Source organism: Sminthopsis crassicaudata, chromosome 1, assembly GCF_048593235.1.
Source record: "Sminthopsis crassicaudata isolate SCR6 chromosome 1, ASM4859323v1, whole genome shotgun sequence".
NCBI classification, from domain to species: Eukaryota; Metazoa; Chordata; class Mammalia; order Dasyuromorphia; family Dasyuridae; genus Sminthopsis; species Sminthopsis crassicaudata.
In genome coordinates, this window is record NC_133617.1 from 752,178,774 (window position 1) to 752,194,725 (window position 15,952).

Below are 15,952 nucleotides of genomic sequence, written 5' to 3' on the forward strand. Positions count from 1 at the left end.
GAAACCAGTTCAGAGGCTGGATCTAGTGTTGATCTCAGGGATACAAGGAAGAGCTTAGGTAAAGACTTGTCTACTCTCCACCATCTTGGCTCAGCCTTCCCCCAATTTTAACTCTTAAATAGTCATTTTCCTTAATTAGTTTTTGTACTTCTTCCCTGGTTTGAAGCAATATTAGTGCAGTGTCAAATAAACAGCCAGTTACTGCAGCCCCCTCAAGAAGCCTGAAACCTTTCCAGTTCAGGAACAGAACTCAAGAACCCTAATTAGGTTACAACCTAAATAACTGACACCAGAAACAACTAATCTCCAATTGCCTGCATTCTCAATCAGCATTCCCTGCTATACCCATTAATTATTCTGTCAATTTACAGTCTTGCATTAATTTTAAACTTTGTCCCCGATGCTCACTCCTCAGTCATATGATATAAATGGATAGGAAAATGGTCAAACTCGTCTGTCTTGAATTGGAGTATGGCATTTATACTATTTTTGTGACAGAGTTCAACCAGAGAACTGAGGAACAGAGGAAAGTGGGACAGGGAACTGATGAGTGACATATTAAACTGTGTTTGAAGAAAAGGAACTGGCTTCCAGATCAGGTTAGTTCTGTTCCTCCAGATATAATTTGAAGCAGATACTAAAGCCAGTAAAAAATGAATTTCCAATTGTCCAAAGAGGTTAAGACAGCTCTGAGTTCCAGTAATTGGAATGACTGTCATCAAAGTTGAAGTGAGCATTTAGGGTTATATAGGAGGCTATAAGGAAAAAAAGACAAAAATTACTTAGTGTTTTAGGAAGAAGAAAATTCATTTAAAGGCCTTGAGAACAAGCAAATAATCCAACAGCTAAGATATTAATAAGGGGAGAAATGTGTTTTTGGATCATCTGAATGAATCCATAAAGTTTAAAGAAAAGAAATATGCATCAACACCTGATAAGAAAGTGAACTCTATGGATTCCCAAGTAAATATGGAACAACATACAGCAACTCTTCCTAAATGGTTTGAAAATGTAACATAAATTAGCAGATATAACCAATCAAATAGAAAATAGTAACAAAAAAGAAACAAAAAAGAGACCAACTAATTGAACTAGAGAACACAAAGCCATGAAGAAAAATCAGAAAGAGGAAAAGCAAAATGCAATAATGTTTAAAGGGAAAAAATACCTCCATGAATTAATGGCATGATCCAAATCACTAATAACAGATAGGTATAAATCAAAACAATTCTAGGGTCTGACCTCATACTCTGGAAATTAGCAAAGATGACAAAAATGGCTATTGTCAATATTGATGAAGTTGTGGGGAAATGGTACATGGATATATTGTATTACTGTGTTATAAAAAATATAGATGATGAATACAGAGAAGTATGGAAACATCTATATGGACTGATGCAGAATTAAGCAGAACCAACAAAACACTGTACACAATGACCACAGCAATGTAAATACAAAGAACCACACACAAAAAATCAAAAGTGAATGTTACAAAACTATGAAGAACAGGTATAGCTTAAATGAAGAGAAAGGATTTGAAACTCTCATCTAAGCGTTACCTTTACAAAGATGGAAGAGCCTTAAGTCCTGTGTAAGGTACAGATTTTTAGACTTTGTCAAAATATTGATCAGTTATGTTTTTATTTTTCCTCTATGGTTTTTCCTTTAAAATACAATGTGTCATATGGAATAGCTCTTTGACAAGGGAGAAAAATCAAGAAAAACTATGATTTTAGTTTTAAAAGATATAAATAAAAACCTATTTTAGAAAGAATTAATAGTACAACTTCAGCTTTTTTTATTCATTGGGAAGTACATTGTCAGAAGATTAGAAGTTTGAATCTCAGTAATAGGAATGTCCTGTGCCCACTGGGGTTACCCATAGGATCATGATAGAGTGAATTAAATGTATCACTATGGTTCTTCCCTTCGAGAACTCCTGATACAGCTTTGTGAGTAAAAGTGAGATGAGCAAGCAATCATAGAGATATTAAAAAAAAGTTGGGGCTGGCACTTAGAATCCATTATAACATAATAAACTCCTCTCACATTGAAAGTCACACTCAATCTGACTCCAATTTGTTTATCCAAATGTATATCATAGCATCCCCTCCCTATCACATACTGCTACTTTTTAAAATCTATTAATCATCTTGATGTATTTCTTCTCTGATTTTCTAAGTATACCATCACTGTCATCTGCAAATAAGAACAATGATGTCTCCTCTTCTGAAAATTATCACTAGATACAGCAATTAGACAGGAAAAGAGAAAGAAAGAGAGAGAGAGAGAGAGAGAGAGAGAGAGAGAGAGAGAGAGAGAGAGAGAGAGAGAGAGAGAGAGAGAGAAGAAGAAGAAGAAGAAGAAGAAGAAGAAGAAGAAGAAGAAGAAGAAGAAGAAGAGGAGGAGGAGGAGGAGGAGGAGGAGGAGGAGGAGGAGGAGGAGGAGGAGGAGGAGGAGGAGGAGGAGGAGGAGGAGGAGGAGGAGGAGGAGGAGGAGGAGGAGGAGGAGGAGGAGGAGGAGGAGGAGGAGGAGGAAGGGAGAGAGGGAGGGAGGGAGGGAGGAAGGGAGGAAGGAAGGAAGGACAGAAAAAAATTCCAAATTGTTCCAAATTGATGCCAATATGAAAAATGCCAATTAAAACAATTTTAGTTTTACCTTACACACTAACAATTAAAAATAATGACTCCAAAATAAAAATAGTTATTTTTGGAAGAATTATGAGAAAATACTTTCACCAATGTGCTGATTATGAAAGTAGAACTGATTCCTACAATCATAAATTTCAATTTGGAATTTTCAAGAAATGTGAATGAATAAATGAGTGAACAAATAAATAAATGGTTTATACAGACTTTGAGTAAATCTAGTTAACTTAGTTAATGTGACTACACTGTCCATTCAAATCCTGAGCATACATGACAACAATGACATACATGACAACTTTCTACCAAAATAATAAGAGTTGTACTCTTAGTGGGTAATGGCTGAAAAAAAAAGCATATCAAAGTAATGGAATAATATTATACTATAAGAGATGATACATATGAGTAATTCAGAGAAACATGGGAAGAATTTATGCAGAATAAAATAAGCAAAACCAAAAGATCAGTAATCAAAATGACCATAATGATGTTAATGAATATGGAATAAGAAGATAAACTAAAGGTGAAAAAATACTTGGTGAACATCCCATATCCAGAATATACAGGGAGTTCATACAAGTTTGTAACATTAAGAGTAATTCTTCACTGAAAGGAAACCACTGAAAGGAAAAATTATTGGGGAAAAAAGTAAGGTTCTGGTAAAAACCAAGCAAATATCTGACATAGCACAAAAGTGACATTATCAGTGGAGAATTCTATAAGCATTGTCACACATTACCACAATACAGAAGATTTTTGCTTAGTCATTTTTAAAACATTTGTTATTTTTACATATTTGATTTTTATCATTGTTGTTAGAAGAAAAAAAAATATTTTATAGGAAAAGGGGACAAATGTTCTTTTTTGTCCCCTAGAAGTATTTTTAATATAAAGACAAAAGAACATTAATCTAAAGTGTTTTATGAAATATAGTTATTTTTAAATTAATGGCAAAATCCCAGAATGTCAGAATATAAAAGGACCAGTGATTCTCTTGTCCATCTCATAGCTGATTCATAATGCCCTTGATTCTAACAAGTAGTCAAAGTTCTTCAGTGAGAGAGAATATTTCCTTTATGAGGCATCTCATTACATCTTTGTACACCTTTAATTGAGATTTATTTTTCTTATGATAAGGCTAAAATGTCCTTTTGCCATCTTCATCCATTATTCCTAGATCTGTAGCCAAACATAACAAATCCAATTTAGTGATGATAGCCTTTCAAATATTCAAGCACAATTATGGTTTCCCTCTCCCTCTCTCATTCTAATAAATAGCACATAAATTGTCTTCTGTCCAGACTACTTTCCTAGTTTAGTTCCTTCAAATGATTCCATTCTATCATGAATTCCACATCTTTCATGATTCCTGAAAGCACTGGACATGCAAAACTTCTAGAGAGGTCAGGGGTTATGTAGAAGAAAAGAAAAAAGGAAGAAAGGATCATTTATTAAGTGCCCACTATATTCCAGGAATTTCACTAAGCATTTCACAAATATTTCATTTAGTTCTCCCAACCACCCTGGGAAGCAAAAGCTATTCTTCTCATTTTACAACTGAGACAAACAGAGGTCAAATGTCTTGCCCATAATCACCCCAGAGCTAGTAAGTCTGAAGTCACATTTGAACTCATTTTTTTCTGACTGCATTTTGAGAGCTCGTCTTCCCCCCACCTAGTTGTCTCCAATAAAGAATATACTATGCTGCCTATACTTCAGAAGCTCAAGATTTAGTGGAGGAGAGAAGAAACGAAACAAGAAAAGAATTAAGTGCTAAAATATGAGCAATGGAGCACTAGCAGTTCAGTGGGCTGGCACTTCTCCCATCTCTACCCACCTCTCTACACTCCTGTAGCATCACTCTCCCTCAGACCTTTATCAACTCTTCCCTCGACCATTGCAATAATCTCATGATCAGTCTTCCTGCCTCAAGTCTCTTTCCAGTCACATGAAGGTGAGACTCATGAAAGTCTTCTAACGATAGATAGAATGGAGGACCTGTGACTTGAGTTGCAATCTTGACTTCAACATGTATATGGTCACATAATCATGGATAAGTTAAGTAAACTTTCTGAGCCTTATAATTATTATTAAAATGATAGTTTAAAATGATATTAAAATGATAGTGAAATAGATTGCATTGATGGATGTTGATGATTGAGATATTTATTAATCTGTAAACCATTAGGCAATCCATTTTTTATGGTTCTGTATATGCTAGTGTTTCATATTTCTAATACAATTTCTTAAAAGGGTGGTTCTTATAGTCTTTCCCAAGAAACCTACTTGCTTCTCTTTTGTATCTATCTAATATATGTATATTAGATATTATATTATATATATAATATATTATATATATGATTATATATAATATATTAATAATATATAATATATTAGATCTATATTATATATACATATACATGTATATATATAATAAAACATATATTAATATATAATATATAAAAATATAATACATATTGTATATATTATATATATATGTATGTATGTGTGTGTGTATATATATATATATATATATATATATATATATATATATATATATACAATTGTTTCAATTTTGTATCTTATTCCCAAAGCCTATTGTCTGTCTATAGAAGGCACTTATTAAATAATTGCAGACTGATCTGAAAAATTCTTTCCTTCATTTCTTTCTTACCTAGCCTCAGTCATTGAATGGGTGTTGCCTCAGCCAAATTAAGACCTGCTCAAGAACTTACCTTAAATAGGTTAAGGTCTCCCACTGCATCTAGAATCATCTCCAATCATCCTGGATTATGTACGGGCACTGGACCCAAAAGACCGGAGGAAAAAGTAAGGCTAGTTACATTGCACAGCACTGTCTTATTTAAATCCAAATCACTTGTATGTCGTGGTGTCACCACTCTGATATCATGGTCCTCTTCAAGAACAAATAGTACCAACAAGAACAACAGTGAGAGACCTCAGTTCCAGTTTTGCTATTACGTAGTTGTGTAACTTTGGAAAGACACATTTTTCAGCCTCAATTACCTTCTTCTGCAAAAATGATGAGCTTCTGTAAGATGCTCTCTGAGTTTTCCTAGTTCCAAACTCTGACATATCAATATATTCAGAATTTATGACTGCCTTATTGTGGGAAGCCCTGTAATTCTGGTGCCAATTAGGAATTTTAGCAAATCAAGAGGATTGGGTTATTGCCTGTGGCTCAGAGATTTTAAGTGACTTAGCCATTAATATTCAACCAAGCAGAATTTGAACTCTGATCTTCTGGCTCTAAACCTAGCTCTCTAACCATCAGTTTATTCTTTCTCCTTTAATTCAATGATAATAAAACCACTTTATATATCTATAGCAAAGCTTGTTAAACTGTGGCTCATAATCCTACATGGGGTCATGTAACTGAATGTGGGGATTGTGAAATTGTGATGTATATCAGTAAATGTTCGATCTGTATATTTATATCATATAGCTATATAAGTGGGATCACATACAAATTTCTCAGGTGAAAAGGGACAGCAAGTGGAAAAATTGTAAGAATCCCTACTCTGTAGTAGAGTTTCAAAATTTCTTCACCATTATTAACATTGATTAGAGTAATACTAATAGTCCAATTAACTCGATCCTCACTTCTACTCCCTGAACAATACCTTCGTACTTCTGGTGACTGGCACATTAATAGATGCTTGTTAAATGCTTGATTGACTAACTGATCCTCACAGTCAGAAAGTTAAGGAGTGGGAAAAAAAAAGGTTTGAATTTAGAATAGTAAAGGGAAAGGAAAAGGTGCAGGGGAGAGCTTTGTGGAATCAAAAATCCAGTCCCCCTTCCTCGTGAAGTTGAAGGGAAAGGGGGCTTAATTATTGACTGGCACAATCATTAACAATATTTGAGATTTTCTTAGTAAGCTACAAAATGCAATTGGAGGGGAGGGCAGAGCTAGATTGAGAAGACTTAGGTTATCCCTGTGGGAGATGATTATATTAGTCTCCAAAAGAAAAAAAAAAACCAATGAGAACATAAAGTGGAGAGAAAATGCCTTACAAACCAAAATATAAGGAGGAACAGTTATTTTAAAGAAGAAAAGGATAAATCTGATGTGCTATTTTGGGAAGGTATTTGACTTTTTATTATTTTTGGGGGGGATGATGAGTTTTTTTTAAAACATCATTATTTACATAGAATCCTTAATTCATCTCTGAATTTAAAAGTCATCAGTTAGTTACCTCTTGGAAAAGTGTCCACATAATGAACTCAAAGATGACCTGTCTCTGTCCCAATGAGCAGCTCCAATGTTTCCAACTCTAAGCTCAATGGCAGGGGAGATGATTTTTTAAAAAGTGTGTGTGTGTGTGTGTGTGTGTGTGTGTGTGTGTGTGTGTGTGTACTGAATCAAACACTGGTCAGAAACCAGTCCCTTACTATTACCTAACTCTGTGATCTAAGGAGTCATATCTTCTGTCTGGCCCAGTTTCATTTTTCAGTCTTTCACTAGAAAGGATCTTCAAGACCCCCTTTTTAGCTTTAGATGCCTTGAAATTTTTATCACTAGATATTTTTATCACTAGAGAATTTCTGATCTCTCTTTTCTTTGAAGGCTCAGCTAACTTGTTGACTCTTCTAGGCAGCGTTGATCCACAATTCCTCAAGATATCCACCTTAAAATATCTTGTATTTCACAGCAACACAGCTCTATGACTGAAGGGACTCCAGAGGCCATCTTTTCTGATCTCTTCCTTTTACTGTTGAGAAAACTTAGACCCAAGAAGGATAAGTTATTTCCTTAAAGTCATGCAATTAGTGACAAATTGGAGAATTGAACCCAAAGCCTCTGACTCCAGGGCCAGTGTTCCTTGTACTGTACCAGGCTGTTTCTTAGAATGTTAGCTCCTTTTGGACAGGTAGAGTTTATTTACTTTTCTTTTTTTTCTTTTATACTGCCAAAGCCTATCACTGACTCTTGAATATAGCAGAGGCCTAATAAATGTTTGTGGAAATTGAATATTGGCTGAAATTCTTCTGGGAATATTATATTAAAAAGTACTGGGAAGTGGATCTGTTACATGCAATCCTCGGCCTCAAATTTACCAACATAATAACAACAAGAACCAAAGAGTTTAAGTACAAAGGGTTTTTTATTGACATTGTAAGAAACATTGTTTTTCTTTGTTATGAAAGAACTAAGTGGTTCTGAAAGCAAAACTCCAGGGGTTCTGTCCATGGTACTATAAACCCTTCAATTTGATGCAAGGCATTAAAGCATCCCATCACAACTGCAGGTTTATCCAAAGGAGGGCCCAAGGCCCTGTTACACCCCAACACTAGTCCTACTGATACATAAATGTATTTACATTTTTGTAAAGAAAGGATTACACATTTTATTTAAAAAAAACAGCTAAAAAGACTGGGCTGGGGAAGGAAATAGTAGGTTTATCTTACACACGACTGAAGGATGCACAAAAGGAAACTTTCAGGGAACATTCAGACAAGGGAACAATGAGCATCAGAAGTTGACATGATGGTTCAGATTATGGAAAATGGCACATGCTCTTGGCTGACCAACAAGGGCACCCTCCATGCGCTCGTTGGGCAAAATGTCTTGGTCCCTCTTGTTGACAAGATTAACATAAAATAAGGCACATACATTGTAAGAATGGAAACACTGTTGGTTGTCCAAGTCTGAAAATGTGGGTTGGCCTAAATCATTTCTTTTTCTTTCTTCAAAGAGACAGGGATAACTTGCAGAAGTACCATTTGCAAACCCTCCTTGAAGTCAGTGTTATGTGGCGCCTCATATCTCTCTTAAACATGGAGTATGAAAGGCAGAAAGGACACAGGATGCTGCAGCTAGGGGAAGGGATGGGAAAGGCTTAATATTTGGATTTACCAAGAAGTGAGCTGGGAAGGCTATGAAAATAGGTATGCTCTGAGGTAACCTCAAAAGTACCTTCTAATACTGAACTGTACCTTGTTACTGGAAATACCTTTCATGGATCATTCATATTGGAATGAGGTAAACTTTTATCCCAAACATCGATGCCATTTGCAAGATGGAGAGCAACTGCACATTGAACAAGAAGGATGGTAGATAAAAGACCTGTTCCAATAAATAAAATGAAGAAATGGCTCTCTGGATAATAGAGAGAAGAAACTTCAAGTTAAAAAAAAAAAAGAAAAAAGGCAAATAGCTCTTTAAGATTCTGTCAGTTCTTCTAGGGGTGTGTGCATGAGTGTGTTTATGATCATGGGCATTTGTAGGAAGCTTGATTATGCTACTCAATTTCTAGAATGGCTACCTGGTCATGGGCTCTTTATTCTATGTTTACCAGGGCAACTATATACATAATAAGGGTTCAAAAGCTAAAAAAACAAAACTCTGGTCAAGTGTCACTGATTCTAGCTGCCCCATTCTGTAACCTGCTCATTGGTACCTTTTCTTCATCTACAGTGAACCCTGCACCCCACCAAGGTTCAGTTCTGTCACTCCTCACAAGAATTACGACTCACAAGGCTGATATGTGCTCCTAGGAGAAACCTAAAATCTGGAGACAATGAGATTTGGTAAATGATAGAGAGAGAATCCCCCACAGGACAGGATGCACTGACTAGTTTTAGGGATGAGTCATGTGCCATGGGGCCCCTTCCTCTTCACATATTTCCTAATATTTTCTTGTATTCTAAGACAAATAGGGTCATTTTCTCAATTTCAAACAAAGCATTTTCTACAGAAAAGTTAATAAGGGGATGAAGAGGGAGGGAGGAAGCAGGAAATAGCAGGGGAGAACCAGTTAATCATCTGTAGGTGCCATGAGCAAGGAGATCCAATCTCACCTCTATTTTGCAATTGCTTGGCCTTGGGGAATTAAGTGGTACACTGCATACAACACCAAACCTGGAGTCAGGAAAGCCTGAGTTCAAATCCTACCTCCCTAATTATGTGATCATGGACAAGTCACTTAACACCAATTGCCTCCCCCTCAAAAAAAAAAAAATGCTTGACCTCAAAGTGTAACCTAAGTGTATGATCTTAAGCATTTACTTTTTTTTTTTTGGAGCCTAGTCCTTCATCTGTAAAATGAGGACATTGTACTTAATTATTTTGGAGGTCCCTTTCACATCTTTATGATCCTATCGCCTAAAATAATAAAATAGTGACAGTTTGAATGTTTGGGTTACTTAACAGGGGAATACACAGGGGAGAGGATAGTGATTCTAATCTTTCTATTCTTCCTTTAAAATTTTATTTCCCCTTTTTTAATACAAATTTAAATGCAGAAAAAGGTAGAAGAGGTACAAAATTGACTTATGACTCTTTGAGATACCAAATCTTGATAGATGGAAGGAAATCCAAAAGCCAACTAGTCCACCATGTATTTGATTCAAACACAACAAAACCAAAACCTCTCTCCAGCATCCTAGATTGGGATGGCATGGAGAGAGAAGCAATGTAGCCCTCACTTTCACTTCCAGTAACGTTAAAATGGGACAGGGCTTGGCAGGTATTTGAAGGTGTTCCTACTTCTTATTCCTATAATCTACATATAAAAAAAAAAAACATTAACCTGAACAACCCATGTAGTATTTGTTGCATGGGGGAAGGAGTTCTGTCAAATACTGAACAATTTCATTCCAAAATAAAAAAGAGCTCCTATTTTATATTAGGGACAAAATGAATGTAAAATTCAGTTTTTCAAAACTGATGTGGTATTTAATAGATACTGGTGGAAAAAAAGACAATGATTGCATAAAGCTTCTTGTACTTCCAAGAAAATTCAGAAAACAAATCGGTCAATTTATAACTACGTGCAATGCCAAAAACAAAAGTAATTTTCGTCCTCACTTACTCTTTTCTAAGTTTCTTAAAATTGGGTTTTACATAGAAATACTCCTTCATGATTGTTGCAGTTGACAGATGCTAAATACCCAGCCAGCAGTGGGATTTTATGGATGATATGATCAGAACTCTACAAACAATTAATTGTCCATACTCTCTGGATAAAGGGAAGATGACTCATGGATCATCTCTACATAATATTCTACCCAGTAGTTTTAGTCCCAGAATTCACCAAATATTTTCCCCAATTATCTAACCAGACTATCACTTCTTTCCCTTTCTCTCGCTCTGGCTGAAGTGCTACTAAAGCAGAGGAATGTCTAAAAGTCAGAAAGAAAGAAAGAGGAAAAAAGAAGAAAGGAAAAAAATAAAGATTCCTGAGAAGTGACCATTAACACAGACTCACTCATACACATTTCAATTCACAGACTGTCTCGGGGGGAAGTGCGGGGTGGGAAGAGCAAAAACATGGAGAATGTCATAGTTTATCTGTAACAGTTCCCTTATTTCCCTGGACCCACAGCAATAAAAAGTTTGCTATGGATTCAACTAAGCTGGGATGCAGGACAGTGGGCATGAGAGGGGACGATGTTGGAAGTCTGTTGGACATAGCATACAATACATTTGGTATTATACATTGGTACGGGGATCACATTTTATTCTCTGCTTATTGTGCCCAGTGTAATCAATATCAAAATGGAAAAAAAACAAAAACAGAAACAGAAACATCATCCTTGGGAAGTCAGTCCCAACAACCGTGTATCTTTTGCGTAACAAAAACTATCACATCCTTTCACTGGACTTCTCTTTAAAAAAAAAAAAATGGAAAACATGCACATGACACATTTACACTGGTTTACAATTCAAAAACAGGTTACAGAGCTTTAAAAAATGAAAAGGAACAGGGACAAGGAAGAGGAGGAGGAGGAGAAGGAGGAGGAAGAATGGGGCTAACAATACTGATTCAAAATTGAAATGGAAGACAGTTTCTCCCTACAACACTTTAGGGTTTCTCAGAGTCCCTTTTCCATAAAAGGAATATACTTGAAACACATCCCATTCAGGTGAGATGAGATTACAAAAATACATACACAACCAAAAAGAATCCATTTCACCTTTAAAATTCCTAAAGTTGTTTCTGTTTTTTTTTTTTCTTTTATCTTAATTTTCCCAACTTCTATTGCATCACTGCTAGAAACTTGCTTTCTTCTGCAAGGGAGGTCAGCAAAGAGTTCATGTCCCCGATTGCCATGTTGGTGGTATTAACAGGCAGGGCGGGGAATGTCAGAGATGCTCGTGGAGTGGTGAGGCGAGAGGAATTGTGGGAAAGATTCTGAATGATGCTCGGACTCAGGGCTCCTGAAATTAAGCTAGCGTGGTCCCCATCATCTATGATTGCATCAAAATCAATCTGCACCCCTTCTAGGCTGTTGCTATCAATGTTATCGACTGTGCTGGTCACCTGATTAGCACCTGGGGAGAGCAGCTCAGAGTTTTCAGTGCCAGTTCCCTGAAGCAAGCAATTAGCTTCTGAAATGGAGAAAGAACCTGTTTTCATGTCTTGCTGACTAAAGCCCAGGGTTTGGTCATACAACTGACCAGAGTAATGGGGCACGTTAGAGCAGAGCTGCTGTGACTGACCTTGGGTCTCCATCTTAATACCATTGACCCTGCAGGTCGGATTGGCGTCACTGATGTGTCCTTGTTGTTGGGCCAGGCTATTCCTCAGCATTATTTGCCGCCTACTGCCCCCGTAGTTGGCATATGGCTGGTAAGTCTTTGCCATGGCCAAACTCGATTGCTGATTCCCAATGCCGTGGGACGCCGGCAGACAGCTCTCTGACCCCTGATAGACGTTGCTTTGTGAGGTAGGACTGAGCTGCCCTAACATCATCTGACTGGTACGATTGACAGCCGGGAAGTGAGGACCTTCACCCAGTGACTGACCCTGGAGACCCGCCTGGCTCGGTGTTCCGTTTGCCATGCTGCTGGGAAGCTCACTCGCGGCTCCCACCATGCCGTAGTTTGGCTGGCTTCCATTTAGTGTCATGCTGCTGCTTCTCAGCTTCTGTCCCGAAATCAAGGAGCCACAGGAACCGTCTAAAGTTCCCCCAACTGCCGCCTGCCTATTGAGGCCATCCCCGTACTGCTGAGCCTTACTGGCCTGCAAATGGAAAGAAGTTCCGTTGGTACCGTTCCCGTTCCCGCTGCTATTAGGAAGCAAGTTCTCCTGAAGGCCGCAGGAACTATTTTCCACCAGCTGCTGGTAACCATTGGCTTGGGATAACCCATTCCGTAAAAGATTCTGCTGCTGCACGACCATGTTATTATATAAACCAAAGGTTCGACCCTGCAGGGCCGACGAGCGCTGGCCACACTTCAGTTTGGATGGGGACAGGTCGGCACTCCCGGAGCTGACTTCGTTCCACTGAATGGGGAGGTCGCTCTTGCTGGCTTCCGAGCTGGGCGGCTCCGGAGCGTGGTACTGAGAGACGCCGTGGCCGTTTGGCAGGTGGGGCTGGTCAAGCCCGTGATGGCCGTTGACCATCGCGGTCCCATGGGACACTTTGCCGTTCTCAGAAATGCTGCTCGAGAAGTGCTGCTCGTAGCCCCCCTGGCCCTGAGAGTTCAGGTACTGCACCACGTCATCGGGCAGGAAGTCCTCATCGTTCAAGTTGGCATCAGGTTCCATGGTCAAAGACTCCAAGGTCACATTCTCACTGATGCTCGGAGGACAAGGAGAAGAGTAGAAATTGCGGAACAGGCCGCCCTCAGGGCGAGTGTAATTCTGGAGCGCAAAATTATGTTTTTCCACGGCTGGAGGCATAACGGGAGGGTTAAAGCTATTAAGACTGTTGACACGCTGAACTCTAGGCAAAGAAAGGTTCTCTGAGACCATCCGAACGGGGTCGCTGGCTCTTCTCATCCCATTCCCCAGCATGTCATGAGGCAAAAGGGTCCTCCGCCCGTAACTGTTGGTTCCCCCGTCGCTGCATCTTCGGGGAGGGTTGACTGGGGGGAATGGGGAGAGACCAGACTCCCTGCAATCCCCCATCAGTGCCATCCTCGTCTTCAGGCTCATCCTCTCCATGTTGGGTAAGGGGGTGGGAGGGGGCCCCCCAGTCGCTGCCGCATACTTGGCCTTCAGCCGGTACTGCTGAGCAGGGGTGAGGCTGAGGAGGCTGGGCAGCCCATCGGCTTGACTCGCCTCGCTGGAGCGGCGGGAGGCGTCCGTGGAGATGGGGTCGTAGGAGTCGGCCACGCTCACGTTCTGGAGCCGGCCTTCAGCTTGGGAAGCCTCGCTGGACCTGCGGCTGGAGAAGCAGGGGGAGATGCCCGAGGACCTGCGGCTGCTCAGGTAGGCCGAGCTGATGGTGCTCGTGTTGCTGTCTCGTCGGTTCAGCACGTTCAGCATGGTGACATCGACGCTGGACAGATCGTTCCTGTTGGGAAGGATAGTCATGGGCCCATTCATGCTGCAGCTGGGGTTGGACTGTATTCCTGTAAAAAGAGCAGAGACAGAAAGAGAAGATGAAGGAGGACTGCAGCCAAGGAGCATGGCTCCGAGAAAATGCTTGACTCCCCTGCATGCCAGGCTTTGACAGACCCCCTTTGGGAAGAACGAAACAGAGTCAGAGTAAAATCCCTGTTCTTGGGGTAAGGCAATGAAGGCCAAATCACAGAGTTAGATGGAACTTTGATCCAACCTATCTCTGAACAGCAATCCTCCCTACAAAATACCCGTACACATGGCTCTCTTCAACAATGAGATAATTCAGGCCTATTCCAATGATCTTGTGACGAAGAGAGCCATCTACACCCAGAACCAGAAAGGATTGTGGGAACTGAGGATGGACCACAATATCACATTCTCACTCTTTTTATTGTTTGTTTGAATTTTATTTTCTTTCTCATTTGTTTTTACTTTTGATCTGACTTTTCTTGTGAAGCAAGATAATTATAAATATGAATGCCTATATTGGACTTAACATGTATATTTTACCATGTTTAACCTATAGGGGAGGGAGCAGGAGAAAGGGGGGAAAATTGGAACATGAGATTTTCTAAGGGTCAATGATGAAAAAATTATCCTTGCATATGTTTTGAAAATAATAAAAACTTTAATTTAAAAAAATACCCATAAGTGGTCATCAAAACCTTTTCTTGAATCTCTCTACCTTGACAGGGAACCTACTACCTCCCAATGCAGCCCACTCCATCTTGAGAAGGCTTGGATTGTCCAATTTGACTTTGGACAGCTCCTGCTGAGAACTCATGTGTTCTGTTTTGTGGACACAAATCAAGTCCTCTTCTACAAGAGAATCTTCAAATGTCTGGAGGCAGCTATTCTCAATGAACAATCCTCAAACATCCACATGCTAGATATCATGCTAAAAATACAATCCCAAATCAGTCCTATCCTCCAGGATCTTAAAATGGGCTAGAGGAGAGATGTGCATATTTAGGTACACAAAAATAGACACGTAGACATCCAAAGTAATTTGGAGGAAAGGGAAAAGCATGAGAAGGTAGAATGACCAAGAAAGAGCTCATGTAGAAGGGAGTACTTGAGTTGAGGCTAGAATCCCATGGAGAAGCAAAAGTGAAGACCGTTTTCATGACAAAAAGTCAGCATGAAGGCCATAGAAAATCAGTGGTGGATCATATCAAAAGAACCCTACGAAGGGAAGTTTGACTAGACTGGAGAACATGGAGAAAAGTAATATGTAATAAAGCTGGAAATGCAAGTGGGAGGCAAGATGGAGCATGTTCTGAATGTCTGGGAAATTCCTATTGATTCTCAATAGAGAATCACTGGATTCATTGAGTGGGGGAGTTGAGTGGTCAGATTTGAGAGTTGACTGGAGAATAAATAGGAAAAGGAAAGTCTAGAGACAGGAAGGTCATTTAGGAAACGATTGCCATAATCCAGGTGAGAGGTGAGGAGGACCTGAACTGGGGTGGTGGTCATGTGAATGAAAAAAAGGGGATACACATGAGATGTTATGGAAATAAAAATAATAAAAAAAATTATTGGTGATTGATTTGATATGTTGTAGGTAAGAATGAGGAGGCAAGGATGTTGGGAACTTGAGAGATTAGAAGGATCATGCTGCTTTCAAAAGTCATCAGAAAGTTCATCAGTGTGTATAATCTTTGACCACTACAAGATCTTTATCCCAAAAACGTGAAAAAAAATAAAGGACGAAGACGTATCTGTGCAAAAAGATTTCTAGTGGCTCTATTTGTGGTGGCAAAGAACTGGAAAATGAAGGAACGCCATCAATTGGGGAACAGCTGAGCAAGCTGTGGTATGGGATTGTGAAGGAGTACTATAGTGCTATAAAAATGACAAGCAGGATGATTTCAGAAGAACGTGGAAGCAAACGGAGCCAAAGTGAAATGAGCAGAACCAGATCAGTGTATGCAATAATAGGAATATTGTGATAATGATCAATGTGAAAGACCAAGAGTTACT

General features: G+C 39.0%; 1 protein-coding gene across 1 annotated transcript in view; it reads right to left on the reverse strand.

The window, feature by feature from the left end:
* Positions 1–11,568: 11,568 nt before the first annotated feature.
* The window catches only part of GLI3 (GLI family zinc finger 3), a 79,253-nt gene continuing 74,869 nt past the window's right edge, over positions 11,569–15,952 (reverse strand). The window contains exon 11 of the mRNA XM_074284508.1: positions 11,569–13,974. Coding sequence (XP_074140609.1) covers positions 11,651–13,974 — 2,324 coding nt within the window. The 3' untranslated portion in view covers positions 11,569–11,650. The remainder of the gene's footprint in view (positions 13,975–15,952) is intronic.